The 14869-nt window shown below is 64.8% G+C and overlaps 2 protein-coding genes across 3 annotated transcripts; both read right to left on the bottom strand.

Annotated features, from left to right (window-relative positions):
• Positions 1–1313: 1313 nt before the first annotated feature.
• On the bottom strand, positions 1314–6947 carry ZNF687 (zinc finger protein 687; the record flags this gene model as incomplete). The annotated part of the gene is made up of 8 exons (XM_079550969.1): positions 1314–1784; positions 2157–2298; positions 2456–2568; positions 2640–2936; positions 3176–3338; positions 3442–3618; positions 3949–4127; positions 4719–6947. 8 exons carry the CDS (start codon positions 6945–6947, stop codon positions 1314–1316), a joined length of 3771 nt encoding a protein of 1256 aa, XP_079407095.1.
• Positions 6948–10813: 3866 nt separating this feature from the next.
• PSMD4 (proteasome 26S subunit ubiquitin receptor, non-ATPase 4) lies at positions 10814–14573 on the bottom strand (the record flags this gene model as incomplete). 2 transcript variants are annotated; one of them, XM_079550973.1, is made up of 10 exons in its annotated part: positions 10814–11007; positions 11081–11148; positions 11246–11377; positions 11739–11859; positions 11947–12162; positions 12564–12632; positions 12896–12982; positions 13435–13549; positions 13826–13966; positions 14548–14573. In XM_079550973.1, 10 exons carry the CDS (start codon positions 14571–14573, stop codon positions 10840–10842), a joined length of 1143 nt encoding a protein of 380 aa, XP_079407099.1. In that variant the 3' UTR covers positions 10814–10839. The 2 variants fall into 2 exon arrangements, with proteins under 2 accessions (XP_079407099.1, XP_079407100.1); XM_079550974.1 differs by having other exon boundaries at positions 11751–11859.
• Between the last annotated feature and the right edge of the window lie 296 nt (positions 14574–14869).

Raw genomic sequence — 14869 nt, 5'->3', positions numbered from 1 at the left:
GCGGCCACGGAAGGAACAGAGGCACCGAAGGGGTTAAACCACTAGAAGTTTAATCGCGTTATGACTACAAGAATAAAGGATACCTGAGAGCCTCTGCAGTGCCCGTAGCGTTACTGAAGCGGAATCACAACCCCACACACGGCGCTCGCCCCCCCCCAGCCCCACACGCTTACAGAAATCCATCCGAAGGCACTGAAGTGCTGGAAAACCCCACAGTGCGATTTGGGATCACGGAGCAATGATTGGGGATCGCGGCGCGACGATTCGGGATCACAGTGCAACGATGGGGGCTGACGGCGCGATGGTTGGGGGTCGCGGTGCCATTTGGGGTCGTTTCCTTCTAAAGGTGGGGGGAACGTTTTCAATTCTGCTCCGCAGCCCCCGGCGCCTGGCGGCCACTGCCAGCACAGGGCCAGAGGAGCGGCTCAACGTTTCCCTTCTCTTTTCCCAAGCATTTGTTAAGGATTCGTTTTGGAGGAGCTGAGGCCGCCCATCCCCAACCCCCCACAAACAAAACAACAACAACAAACCCCCCAAAAAACAAACAAACAAAAAAACCCCACCCCCTGAAAATAATAAAAACAAAACAAAAAAACCAAACCCAAATCACAACAGTAGTTCTTCTCGTCTTTCTTTTCTCGTCGCTTTTAGTGTTTATGGTACAACTGTACACTGTGAGCAGAGATCCACGCCGGGGCGATGGCCGCACCGACCCTGCGGCGCCAGGGGTTCTGTTGTCCCTCGAGGACCCCGGTCTGGGGGTGCGGGGAGCCCCCAGCGCCCCACGAGCAGCTGGAGGGCCGAGCGGCGGCTGCAGCGTCTCTGCAGCGATGGGAGGGCGCTTCTCCCAGCCGTGGGAAGTGTTAAGAAGGGAAGGAAAGAAAAGAGAGCGAACTCTGAAGGGGTGGATCTCGCGGTGATGATTTGCTCAGGTCCCCCCGTGCTGCGCGGCTCCGGAGCTCCCTGCAGAGCCGGCAATGCGGGCAGCGCTGCTGGGGATGCGGGGCTGCAGTGCGGTGCTGGCGGCTGTCGCTCCCCGCCTCCCGGCGCTGCAGCCCTGAGTGCCGGCGTGGTGCTTCCGCACGGGGGGCGGTCCGGGCTGCGCCCCCACCTCCTGCACCGAACCGCAGCGCAGCTCCGCTGCTCGCAGCCCAGGGCGGCCGATGGTTCGGAGGCGGGACGGCGCAGAGCTCCCCTCGCAGTGCCTCCATTCGCCCCACGGCGCCGCACTGCCCCGGAGGTGGAGGAAGGGGTTCCGGGGCTCCGTCTGCCCCCACGCGGGTTCTGTACAGCCCGAAGGCGCCGGGCAGCTCTCAGTTCTCAGGGCTGGCGTTCTGCCGCGCACGAATGAAGGCCATGCCGTGCGTGCGGAAATGCGTCTTGAGGTTCAGCTGGCTGTCGAAGCTGCGGCCGCAGACGGTGCAGGACAGCGCGCCGTCAGCCGCGTGCGGAGCTCCTTCCAGGGGGCTGCGGGGGCCCGGCTCCTCCGCCTCCCCCGCCCCCTTCTTCTTCTTGTGGGTGATGAAGCGATGGCGGTTGAGGGACACCTGGGAGGTGAAGCAGAGCCCGCACTCGCGGCACTGGTGGGAGCTCTCGTCAGTCCGGTGCTGCGGGATGTGCTCCTGGAAGTCGGCGGCGCTGCTGGCGAGGTACCCGCACTTGCGGCAGCGGAAGGGAGCCTTGCGGTCGCCTTTGTGGTTCTTGGAGGGGGGGGTGGTGCTGTCGGGCTCCTCGCTGCACGAGTCCCCATCGTCCGAGGAGAGCTTCCGCTTGCGGCCGGGCACCTGCAGCCACGGGGGTGTTGAGGGGCAGCTCCAGCAGAGCCCCTGTGCTCCGACAGAGGCGGAATGGGGCGCGGGAGCGGAGCCCCTCCAGAACCCGCCCCCGGGATCCCATGCACCGCCCCTCATCTGGCCCTCCCCCTCTCCACCCCCTCCCCACTCCCATCCCACAACCTGGGGCTGCTCCCATACCCATATACCCATAGAGCTCACAGCTCGCATACACAGCTCATGGACCCACAGAGCGGATCCCACAGCTGTGCAGAGGGCACCCAGGGCCCCTCCCACCCCGCAGGACATGGGGGGCACAAACTGACACGGCCCAGGCTCACGGAGAGGCCCCACATCAGCCCCGATCCCTGGGAGCAGCCATACCTGCACGGCGCCGGCCCCGATGCGTGCAATGATCACCTCCTGGCTCTTGGTCTGGTCGGTCACCTTGATGCCGTGCCGCACCTGGATGTGCTTCTCCAGGATGAGGCGGCTGCTGAAGGTCCGTTTGCCCTCCGTGCAGAACCTGTGGGGTGCGGGGGGGGAGGGGCAGCGCTCACCCACTGCCCCCATCGGACATAACCCTGATGCCCCTCCCCCTCCCCCCCCCCCCCCTTCCAGGACACGCAGGGGACCCCCGTGCCCAACTCCCCCCCGCAGCGCAGAGCCCCCACAGGCGGTACCGGCACGGGTAGACGCGTTTGATCCCTTCGTGGTTGACGCGGACGTGTCTGCGCAGGCTGGGAGCGGAGCAGAAGGAGCGCTCGCACAGGTGGCACGGGAACTTCTTCACCGACTGCGGGAGACACAGAGGTGGGGGTACTGCACAGCGCTCCCCTCCCCCCCCGTGGCCTCACGGCCCCTCACCTTCCCGTGGTCCTTCTTCATGTGGGACACGTATTCGTCGCGCTCGGGGAACCACGAGTGGCAGACGCCGCAGGTCCAGCCGCTGCCCTTGGATTTGCTGGTCGCTTTGCGCTGGAAGCGGCTGCGCTTGGCCTTGCGCAGCTCCGGGGAGCTGGGGGGGTCGTCCTCCTCCGTGGAGGACGAGGATTCGTCCGAGATTTTGGGGACGGGGGTTTCCATGGGCTCCTGCTTCGGGGTGAGCAGCACCGCCGCCTTCTTGACCGGCTCCTCCCGTGGCTTTGCGGGCTGATGGGTGTTCTGCAAAGCAGAGGTGTGATGGCAGTCGCCCCCCTGCACACGGCCTTCGTGATGGGGGAACCCACAGCCACCGCGCGGCCCCAGGTTCCAGATAGCAGCAGCAGCATGGGAAAGGGTGAGGGAACGCTGGGAACACGGGGAACATCGGGACTTTGGGAACACGGCGCCCGTGGGGCGGAGCTGCAGCACGGAGCCCCTTCCCCCCCCGGCCCATCCAGCAGTCTGTGCCCCGGCGGTACCTTGAGGTGCTCCAGCATGGTGCGCTTCTGCGCAAAGAGCAGCGGGCAGTCGGGGCACTTGAAGACGCTGACCCGCTGGTTGAGCAGATGTTGGTCAAAGTGGGAGGAGAGCAGCGGCTTGTGGGTGAAGACCGTGTCACACATGGCACACTTATAGATCATCCTGTTGGGAGCAGGAAGAGTTCAGAGGGGCCGGAGGAGCGGCGTGGGCCCAGCAGGAGCCGCGTGCTGCCCTGGGGGGGGGGACGCGCTGGAGGGGCGCTCACTTGGACTGCTGGTTGCCAAAGCCGGGGTGCTGCGTGTAGACGTGCGCGTGGGCGCTGGGCGCAGACTTGAAGGCCATGGGGCAGATGGGGCACTTATGGAACACCTCGCAGTGCGACGTCTGGATGTGTGATTTGATGGAGTTGACGCCGCCGAACACCACGGCGCAGCTGGGGCACCTGGGGGTGGAGGGGGTGAGGAGGGGGCACTCGGCGCCAGTGTCCAAACTGGCTCCGGGAAGGGTCCACCTTGGAGCCACCCGTCCCCACGGTGGGGGCGCCGAGTGCCCCAGGAGGAGCTGCACAGGCCGTGGGGTTCTTGTGCTGTGCCGAGGGACGGTCACGCTGGGGGATGTGTGGGGAGGGAGGATCCCACGAGGATGGGGGGTGAGGGGCAGTGGGATGTGGAGTTCTGCCCAAAGCCCACAGCAAAACCCACCGCGGACCCCCGCCCACCTCAGCACCCCTGCCCAGACCCCTCAGACCCCCACCCGTCCCGGTGCCCCACACCTGTATCCCACTCTGCGGGAGAAGTGCAGGCAGGACTCCTTCAGGTGGGTCTCGAAGTTGGCCAGCAGGAAATTCCCCCCACACTCGGGGCAGACGTGGGGCGGGCGATTCTTGTGCATCCGCTGATGGGCGCTGAAGCTGCAGCGGTTGGACATGATCATGGGGCACGTGGTGCAGACCTGGGGGGGCAGAGGAGTCAACCAGACCCTAAAAGGAAGGAGAAGGGGAAAGGAAGGGAAAAGGGAGGAGGACGAGGAAGGGGAGGGGATGCTGCCGACAGGCAGTGCTGCTCTGGGAGGGCTCTGCCTCCTGGGCACGGTGAAGTCTGCTGATAGATTTTGCTCTGCCAGCAACTCCACAGTGAATGTGAGCTCACGTCCCAGTGCTCAGAGCTCTGGGAATTATCCTGCTGGCATCCCCAGGTCTGAGGGGACAGGGCGGCCCTCCCTGCTCCGTCCCCAGGCAGGAACAAGGAGCAACCCCCTGGCTGTCCCCTGCCCTCCTGGGTGGGGACAGAAGAGCTCCATGGGTTGCCCTTGAAGGTGTCCAGTGTCGCTCCAGCCGTTGCCCCATGGAGCCCTAAGGGTGCCCTATGGAGCTCCGGGTGTTCACTTATGGGGCCCCAGAGTTGCTTCATGGAGCTCCAAGTGTTGCCTCACGGAGCCCTATGGGTTACCCCACGGAGCCCCAGGAGTTGCCCCAGGGGCTGCCCCACAGAGCCCCACGACGGCTCTCCAGGCGCTTCCAACCCCCGCAGAGGGCCGACGTACCGTGCTGCTGGTGGTCCCCGTGGCCACTGCCTGCTGGAAGTGTGCGGCCAGCCCGGCTTTGTCCTTGCACTGCTCCTTGCACTCCAGGCACCTGAAGCAGCTGTAGTTGCTCTGCTCTGAGCCGCTGCTGCTCAGGGGCAGGATGGGGAGCTCTGGGGCCCCGTTGGCTGCACTCAGAGCGTCCTGAGTCACGCCGGCCACTTTGCCGGCAGGGAAGGAGGCCACGGAGACCAGCGGGGTGATGTCCGGCTGCCCGATCATCTGGTCCAAGGCGATGGGCCTCATGACCAGGTGGGAGCACTGCATCACCAGCCCCTTGTCCTTGTGCTCGCGGGCGTGCAGCAGCAGGCTGCACTTGTTGAAGAAGACGAGGCGTTTAGTGCAGTGGTTGCAGGTCACCTCGATGCGCATGCTGCGCCGGTCGTAGTGGCGAGCCAAACTCTTCTCCAGGGCGAAGGAGTCGCCGCACTCCAGGCAGCGGTACCCGAAGGGCGGCAGCGCCAGGCTGGCGTCGGCCGGGGGGCTCAGGTTGGGTTTGTAGGTGGGCAGCAGGTTCTTGCTGTTGAGGATCTTGTTGAAGGCCTCCACCAGGCTGGATTGGCTCCGGGAAATGACGGTGCCCGCGACGGTCGGGGACGGCTTCTGCGGCTGCACCATCACCACCGTGGTGCCGTTCAGCTTCTGGTTGGCCGTGGTGGTGATGGTGGTGGTCTGCGTGACGGGGCTGGCGTTGGTCCTCGTGTCGGCCTTGGGCAGCGCCTGCGGCACCAGGTTGATGATGTTCTTGGTGACGGCTTTGCCCGCCTTGGCCGGCAGCACCACGGACTTCTGCTGCGCCACGCTGGCCGCGATCAGCATGGCGCTGCTGGCGCTCTGGATGGTGGAGACGGGCAGCACGGTGCCTTTGATCTTGGTGCCGTTGCCGAGTTGGACGCTGACGATCTTGGGCCCCTCGATGGCTTTCAAGGGGCTGGAGAGATCCATCTTGTCCCGGGACGCCTCCAGCGCGACGCCGTCCTCCTTCTCTGCCTCCAGAGCGGCGTCCTCAGAGCTCTGCTCAGCCGAGCCCCTGGCAGAGCTGGGCTCCGAGTCCGATGAGACGCGCGTCACCGTGCGGGTGATGCTCCCACAGGAGGTCTTGATGGTTTTGATCCGCACCTTCAGCGGCCGCGAGGAATTGGAAGAAGGGGAATCGTTGGTGTTGCCTTCCTCCTCCTCCCCCTCCTCGGCGCTGGACACGCTCTGCGGACTTCCCATCGCCTTCTCCAGGGCTTCGCGCTCCTCCTTGAGGGCGATGTCGTCCAACTGCTTTGGAGAAGCAGGGATTCTGGGGCTCTGCACCACGGGAGAGGAGGGCTTGAAGAAGGGCTCCCGGGGGCTGCTGGGCGAGCGCTTCACCTCGGGCAGATTGCTGGCACCGCCGCCCAGGCTGGGCTCAGAGCCGGGCCAGGAAGCGATGGGGGAATCTCCCGCGGAGTAGCGCACGGTGACGGACTTGAGGTGCTCCAGGGGATTCTCCTGCAGAGCAGCAGGCAGAACCTTCGGGTTGGCCTCGTGCGCCACCTCCTCGGAGTCGGACTCCTCTTTCTTGATGCAGGGCACGGCGGGAGGCGGCCCGCTCCCGGCCCCGGCCTGGCTGCCCTCGAAGGGCTGCGGGAAGGTGGGGGCGAGGCCCTCCACGCTCTGCCCCCCAGGCTCCTTGCAGTCCAGCGACGGGGTGGGAGACGGGGAGAGGGAGGGCACGGCCAAGGACTTCTCCTTCGGCTTGCACTCGCGAGCTCTGTCGATCAGGTTGGCAGCGTTGTCGTCATTGGGATCGGGGCTAAAATGCGAGAAGATATCCAGGGGTTTGGGCCCCTTCTCCTTCACCCAGCACTCTCCATTGGAGGACGCCACGGCTTCCACAGACCTGGCGGCCGGGGACCTGGGCAGCTCGGCCGCCCCGAAGCCGTTCTGCAGCAGGCGGGAGCCGAGGCCGTGCCCATCCTTACTGCGCCCATCCAGCGCGTCCAGCTGCTCGGGGCACACCGTGTTCTTCACGATGACGCTGACGGCGGTGATGTCGGCGTGGGGCAGGACGTGGTCGGGCGGCCCCGGCTCGCCGGGAACGGGTTTGATGTGAGCCTCAGCCTCCTCGTGGCCCGAGTGGATGGCCTCGTTGGTGTCGATGTCGGGGATGTCGAACGCTGCCAGGAGGTCATCAAAATCCGGGGTTTTCATGTCACCCATGGTGGGGCCGACGGCGGAGTCTGGAAAAGAGGGAGGAGAGGAACGTCAGCAGCACAGCCGGCACCGGGCGAAGCGTCACTGCGCCGTCCTGAGCTCCCTGAGATGCGACAGAACCCCACAGGGATGCGGATGGGGATCCACCTCCCCCATGCAAAACCCTGCTGCCTCTCCACTCTGAATCCCAGCCCCGAAGCCCTGGGGCGGCTCTGGGAGCTCCTCTGCTTTCACTGCTCTGTCTGTGCACCATTGTTTGATCCCCAGCCAGGAGGGCCGACAGCTCCGAGAACCCTGAGCATCCCTGCACCCCGGAGAGACTGAGAGCTGGGGCTGCCCCGAGGCTGGAGCCACCCACCCTGACTCATCCTATGTGTGCTGTGCTGAGAGCACAGGCCCCACAGGACCCATCCTAACCCCATAGGTGACTGTTCTGGGAAACCCGGACCCCAAACCCTCCCCTCACTGGGAGGAGCATCCCGAGCCCCCACACAGCATGGCTGCACTGCGACCCGCCTGGCCAGCATGTGCTTATTTCGGGAGCTCAAACCACAAGTGCCAAGCTTTTTTCAGCACAAAATAACTATTTTTCTTTGGCAAAACAAAGGCAGCGCCAGGGGGGAGGGAGGGGGGTGAGGAGAGAGGGGGTATTTTTATCCTCAAGAGCTGCTATCTGCCAGGGAGAGTGCTGCGAGCAGCCCAGCTATGGGGCAGAGCATTTTGGGGGGGTGGCTGTGCCCCAGCACCGGCACATCCGCGGTGCAGCAGCTGCTTCCAGGGCCAGCTGCTTTTAAAGCTGCTTTTCCTGTTTCCCTCCCCAATGCATCTCCCACCGTGAGCTGTCAGAGCACAACAGGTGCTGCCCCCGGAGCTGACATCAGCTCCAACCCCCCCAGCACCACATCCTAATGATCACAGTGCCACCCTAACAAGCTGGCCCTTAGCGAGGCCGCAGTTCCCACCTGCACCTGCCCACCCCCAGAGCGCCTCTCCCACGGGGTGCTGGATGGGTTCTGAGCACCCACCTTCATTAGCTGCCCTCGCTAATTTCCAAAGCTATCGTTAGTTTTGCTCATCTAAAAGGCAGAAGGGATTCAGCTGAGCTGCAGAGGGGAGAACAGCTCGGAAGAGAAGCAGAGGTTAATGCTGAGCACGGCTCCCGCACGTTGGATGCCTTCAGTCCGTGGGCACAGCGGTGTGGGACTGCATCTCCCCACATCTCTCACACAGTGCTTCATTCCTGTGTGTTATTCCCAGCACCGCAGCAGGGAGTTAAAGAACCACAGCATGGGGGGCTGGGGAGGGACCTTCAGGGCCACAGAATGACAGCACAGTTGGGCTGCAGGGGGTCTGGAACAACACAGAGCTGGGGGATGGTTGGGTTGTGGGGGATCCTGCAGGTCACAGAACCACGGGATCCCAGCACAGCTGTGTTGAAGGGCCACACAGCCCCCAGCCCCAAACCCGCCGTGATCTCGGTGTCCTTCCCCCCCAGCACAGCTCAGATCCACCCTGACCACTACGAGCAGCCGGCCCGGCTGCAGGGATTACACTGCTGTCCGTTCACCAGAATTAAGCCCACACCATCTGCTGACTGCAGGAGAGATCCAAACAAAGCAGAGGCGGCGCAGATCCAGAACCCTCGACGACTTGGCCGCGCTGAGAGCCTGAGCTCCTGAGTGCCAGCAGGTGCTCTGCAGGCACCCAGGGCTCCCCAAAGGGCTCTGCAGCACCACAGCTGTGCCCACACCGGGCGGTTTGACCCACAGCTCAGGCAGCTGCTGCTATAAACGAGCCCCCCCCACCCCAACGCAGTGCCAGACCCTCTGGAGAAGCTCTTTGAATTCAGTTCATTGCGGGGATGTAACTGCAGCCCCCAAAGGCCGCCCGCTCCCCAGCGTCGTGCGGAGCTGCTGGGAAATGAGGGCAGGAGGGACTCAGGGACTGAGAATAGAGGGGGAAAACGGAGCTCAAAACAAAACAGCGCGCTCCCTCGTGCCCAAACCTCGGCAACAAAGCCAGAAAGGCCATAGGGAAGCACTGCGGGGCCCCAGAAGGATTTGCAGAGACAGCGACTGCCCACAGAGCGGCCCCACATCCCCCACGGCCGCAGCGGGCACCGCCTGAACCCAAAGCGACGGGCAGAGCCGCCCGACAGCCCGGTGGGCTCCAGCGCTCCCAGTTTCCCCAGTGAAGTCGGAGCCCCCCCGTATTCCTGGCGGGCCGCAGCGCTGAGCATCGCCACCCCCAGCCCGGGATCAGCTTCGGGGTTTCTGAGGCCGTTCCTGGAAACGCGGAGGGAAACGCGCGGAGCCGCAACGCCTTCGTGTGCCGCATCGCCTGCGGAAACGGGGGGAACCCCAAAGACCCCCGGGCGCAGCGGGACCTCCGTCACCCCCACGGGGCTTTGGGGAACGCGGGAACGCGAAGCTGCCCCCCAGCGGGCTCGGGAAGGGGGGCGGAAGGCCGGGAAGGCCGCCGGGGATGGCTGGGGGTTCCCCGATGCGCGGGGGGAAGGGCGGCGAAACGAGTGGCGCCCGCGGCGAATCGCGGCCATTAACGGCCGCTCGGCCCGAAATTCCTTTGGGGGATGGAAGCCGGGGGGGGGGGGGGAGGGGGGGGTTAGGAATCAGCCGCCGTTACGCCGCTGCGGGAGGGGCGGGCGCTCCCGGAGCCCAAACGGCAGCGGAGCGCAGCGGCCGCCCCAACCCGCGCCCTCACCGCACCGGAGGCCCCGCGCGTGGCCGCTCCCTACGGGCCGAGCGCCCGGCGGCCATCGCGGCCCCCTTGGGTCCCGGGCTTCCCCCGGGCCCAGAGCTCCTCCCCCGGCCCGGCCAGGCCCGGCCCCCCACCAGCGGCCTCCGCCGCGACCTCACCGAGCGCTGAGCGGGCGGCAGGCCCGGCTGCGGCCCAACCCTCCGGCGGCGACCGCTTCTCCGCAGCACTTCCTGCTTGGCCCGCGCCCCCCGCCCTGCGCCGCCGGACGCTGACGCCCGCCCCCCGCCGCGGCGCTATTGGACCGTCCGGACGTCGCTCGTAGCTGCGGGAGCGCTCATTGGTGCTTGGCGCTGTCGGTCGTGGGTGGTCGCGGCCGCTCGCACTCGCTATTGGAGGAGGGGGAAGTGAGTCGGGGCTGGATCCGCCCGCTGAGGGGGTACCCATTGGGGGACGGGGCAGCCATTGAAAGTGTGATCACGCCCTTCCAGCTGCCTATTGGCGAATCTACGAGCAGTCTTGCTGCTGATTGGCTGAAAGCTGTGCTCATCGAGCCCCCCCGCCCCCTCTCTCATGCCATTGGCTAAGCCGGGATGCCCATCCATCACGGATCCGCACAGCTATTGGCCACAGACAGCGTCGCTCAGGGCACCGCCCAGCTGTTGCTTTCCCGTTGAAAGAGACGCTTGTCGCTCAAAGCGAAGGCCCGGCCCGCCATCACCCCATCGGCTGGGAGACCTCAGCGGTCGACCACATCTTCTACCATTTGTTGACGGCGCCGTCACTCACGGAAAGCGGGGGCCTCGCCCCGCCCCCTCGCTCCCCTGTTGGCCAGTTCGACCGCACATCCACCCTGGAGGAACCAATGAGTTGCCCCGGCCCGCCCCCTCTTCCCATTGGCCACAGACAGGGAACGATTACAACATCCTCCCCACCCCTTCCCCCACTGGCTGCCTTCGCCGCTCATCATCGGAGCCCCGCCCACGAACCGCGTCGTAAACATCCTGCGGAGCCGCGGTGCACGCCGGGACGTGGCGCAAGGGGCGTGGCCTCCGCGCCGGCCCCGCCCCCCGACGAGCGCCACGGGGCGGGAAAAGGGACCGGGAACGGGGACGGGGTCCGGGACCGGCACCGTGCTTCAGCCTTTATTGCCGCGTCAGGCGCAGCCCCAGCCCGCCTCCCCTCACTTCTTGTCCTCCTCCTTCTTGTCCTTGCCCTCCTTGGAGGTCTGCGAGGCCAGCGAGCCCATGGCGTTGCGGATGGCCTCGTTGTTGGGGTCGACGCCAGGCAGGTTCTCCAGCACGCTCTGCAGGAACTCGGGGTCCTGCATCACATCGTAGTCATCCTCCTCCTGCGGGGAGACGGCGGGGAGTGGGGGGGGCTGCGTCCGTGCCAGCCCCATCCCCCCAACGGCGAGGCCTCACCTTGGCGGGCTCGGAGGTGTCCATGGCTGTGCTGCTGTCCACCTCGGCCGCCTCCGCTTGCGCGAACTCTGCGGGAGAGCCCGGAGCGCACGGGATGCTGTGGGGCGGCCCTGGCGATGGCCCCACCTGGGAGCTGCCCCCCTGCCCCCATCTGCATCAGCTCACCCGCTCCCTGCAGCGACATCTGCATGGCGTAGGCGATCTGCTCCTCCTCCGTCATGCTGCTCAGGTCGGGCAGCCCGGCGCGCCCAAACTCCTGCTGGGTGATGGTCATCTTCAGCAGAGCATCGTCCGAATCTGCAGGGACAGCAGCCATGCTCACAGCCCAGCCAGGAGCCAGCAGTGCTGCCTGAGCGTGGGCCACTCACACACTGCACCCCTCCAGCACCCAGAACCCCCGTCCGCCCACCCTGGACCCCCTGTTCCCCCACCCAGATGGGCAGTTTCAGTAGGAGCCAAGGGAAGCTCCAGCCTGGAGCTGCTCAGAGCGCTGCAGTGAGGCTGCACTGTGATTCTGTGAGATTCTGCACGGCTGGGTTCCGCCCAGAACACGCCTCTGCCACATCCAGCACCCACTTCCTGCAGCGTTACGGCGGGACACCCCTCAGCAGCCACGCTCCATCCCAACAGTCCCCAGCGGAGCAGCTCTGCTCCCCACGCAGCTCCTCACCGTCCCCTCCAGTGGCAGCAATCCCAGCCTCAGCTGCAGAGGCGGCCGCAGCCCTCCTGGCCTCCTCCTCCTGCCGCTGCCTCTGCTCCTCCATGGAGACACGCAGAGCCTGCAGAGATGGAGACAGAGCAGCGCTGAGCGGGGAGCACCCCAGAACAGAACAGCACAGCACGCGCTGCCGCCCCGCCCCACTCACCAGGGCCAGCTCTGGGTCGGCACTCGGATCCACGCCGAACTCGAAGTCGCTGGCACCGAGGCCCAGCATGGCTCCCCCCTCACCAGCCAGGATGGGGGAGCTGATGAGGGCATCGGCCAGGCTGGGCCCCGGCGGCACCGTCACCAGGTGGGAGCCCGTGCCATCCTTGCCATTCAGAGTGTTGATGAAGGCCGTCAGTTTGTCCGTGTTGGCTTCCTAGGGGCGAAGAGAGGGGCTGGGGGCCCGGCTCCCCCCATGCTGCCCTCACAGCTGGCAGCCTCGCTAGCTGCACCGCTCCAGGCGATGCCATGCTTGCCCCTCAGGCCGCCATCATCTCTCTTCTCCCACCAAAATCCAGACACAGAGCAGAACTTCCCGGGACACAAACCCCAGGGACACAAACGCCACGACAAGGGGTCAGAAATGCTGCCTGGGGGCACACAGCTCTGCTGTTTCCATGGGGAAAGATAACGAGGCTTGCAGCAAAACAAGAAGGGCCTCCCCAGAGGGAAACATTAACCTCAGCATCATCACAGAGGAGCCGAGGCACAGAGCCCCACTCTTCCCTGACCCCCTTGGCTCAGACCTTAACTGGAAAAATGCAGCCCAAGTCTCACCTCTTCTCCAAAGTTGATAATGTCAACGTTGACCTTCTCCTTCTTCAGACGCTTTGCCAGCTTCACCAGCTGCAACAAAGAGACACAGCGGCTTTGGCTTCTCACTGCCCACATCTCAGCTCTCACAACCCCAGCCCTCCCTTTGGAAACCGGGGGACAGCCCTCAGGATCCAGAAGCAAAGCCCCAGATCAGCCGCCCAGCTGCAGCCCACGCTGTCCCTGCTGGGGCACAGCCTTCCTCCCAGAGCAGGGCAAGGACCAAGGCATCCATCTGGTTTAGGGGCACGTGGAGAGCAGAGACAACATTTTCTGCTTGGACTGGTGCTACTCACATCTTTCTCGTTATCTTCTACAGGGCTCCCAACAAAGGCAATGATTCGCATCTTGTGATTCTTGCCCTGGCGATGCTTCAGAGCCAGCTGCAAAACAAAGTCACATCGTGCTTAAGGAGCAGCTCCAGGAGGGCGGACGGCCGGGAGGCAGCCGTGCACAGACACACAGGAGCAGAGACCCACTGGGCTGCGTGGCGATGGGCAGCTCCTCCTCCTTCTCCCCAAACCCAGACCTGGGGAGGGAGCTGCCCTTGTGGCCAGACTCCATGGTGGGCAGCTCCACCCCTCCTGTCCCAATTTACTTCTAATTTCCAGACACCCAGAGTGTGAGCCGCCATGCAGCGCGGCTGCGCATCCCCTGCAGCACAGCAAGCTTCCCAAGGCTGGGCTTTCACACTGGATTTTACAAAGGTTTCTGAGGCAAAGCCAAGGATTTGCTCAGCAGCAGAGTCAGGAGCAGATCTAACAGGACACGCTCAGCCATCAGATGTTACAAAGAAGGATGCAGGCTCGGTTTGGAGTAACAGACAACCTCTTACGTGAGCAACTCTGATCCCTGTGCAAAAGGTGATTTTTCCTTTGGGCTGCACTGTGTGTAGCTTTGAAAGGATCCGTCCCGTGTCCGGAGTGAGCGTGGTCAACACTTCACAGTTACTGCAAGAGAAACACACTGCACTGACACTGCACTGACGCTGTTTGAGAACCTCTCTGTGAAACCCTCTGTTGCTACAGGATGAGGATTCCCCCCCTCCTTCCCACAGGTCCTGCAGGTCTGCAGCACTCAGCTCTGTGGGGTCCGAGCACACAGGGCCAAGACGTGGAGCCCGGTTTCCTAAGCAAAGCGTGCAATCCACGCACACACAACAGTGACCCCACTGCCCTGCCCCCAGCCTCCAGCCCCACTTTAACCAACCCCGGCCAGCCCCATACTTGGCTAAGGTGATGAGCCCCACGTTGTTCTCAGGGTTGCTGCGGGTCTTGGAGTGGCACACGATGTTAACAGCATCCTGCTGAGCTTGCAGGCGAGTGGGTAAGAAGTCCCCATTTCTCATGTACTCACTGTTGTCAACGCTGAAAAAACAACATCCCTCAGGGCTGCAGCTCAGTGTCAGCCACAAACACGCTCAGGGGGCCCTCAGTCCCACTGCCAACGTCCCTTCCCACCCAACCATCCCACGGTTGATATTTAAGGACCCCTCCTGCCCAACCATCCCACGGTTGATCTTCAAAGACCCTTCCAATACAACCCAATACAGCCATCACACGGCTAATATTTAAGGACCCTTCCCACACAACCACTCCATTAATCACCTTCAAGGACCCTTCCAACCCAACCACCCCACAGTTCACCTTCCAGGCCCCCTCCCTCCCCTCCCCACCCCAGTCCTGCAGACGATCGTTACGGTCACCGAACCACAGCAGCACAGCGGTGCCGCCCCCCTGCAGCCCCCCCCCCCTCATAGGGCCCTTCTTAACCCCCCCCCGGGCCCGGCCGTGCCCCAACCCGCCATGACTCAGGGAATCCCTCGGCGGCGTCGCGCGGCCCACGATGCGCAGCGGGACGGGGGGAAGGGAGAAAGAGAAGGGAGAAGGGAGAAGGACCGAGGCGGAGGCTGCCGCGCTCCCGGCCCGGCCCGGCCCGGCCCGCTCACCACACCATGGTGCTCTCCAGAACCATCTTTGCCCCTTTCCTTCAGAGCCGCCTCACGGCCCTCTCAACAAGGAGCCCGCTGATTGGCTGCGCGCCGCCGCCCAATGGGCGCCGCCCGTGCTGGAACGCGAGGCGCGCGGAGCACGCTGGGAGTTGTAGTTCTGTCCCTGTCGGTCCGCCTTCCGCCCCTCCCCCCAAACGCGTCCTCGGCCCCAGAGCCCTGCGGGGATGGCGGGCGGGCGAGGAGCTGAAGGTGGGACCGAACCCGCAGCTGCAGCCGAGGCTCCGCGGGTGGAGAGCGGTGACGGCGCTGCCCTGCGGGG

This window comes from Tetrao urogallus (assembly GCF_951394365.1).
Source record: "Tetrao urogallus genome assembly, contig: SUPER_28_unloc_2, whole genome shotgun sequence".
NCBI classification, from domain to species: Eukaryota; Metazoa; Chordata; class Aves; order Galliformes; family Phasianidae; genus Tetrao; species Tetrao urogallus.
This window is presented reverse-complemented; position numbering and strand designations above follow the sequence as displayed.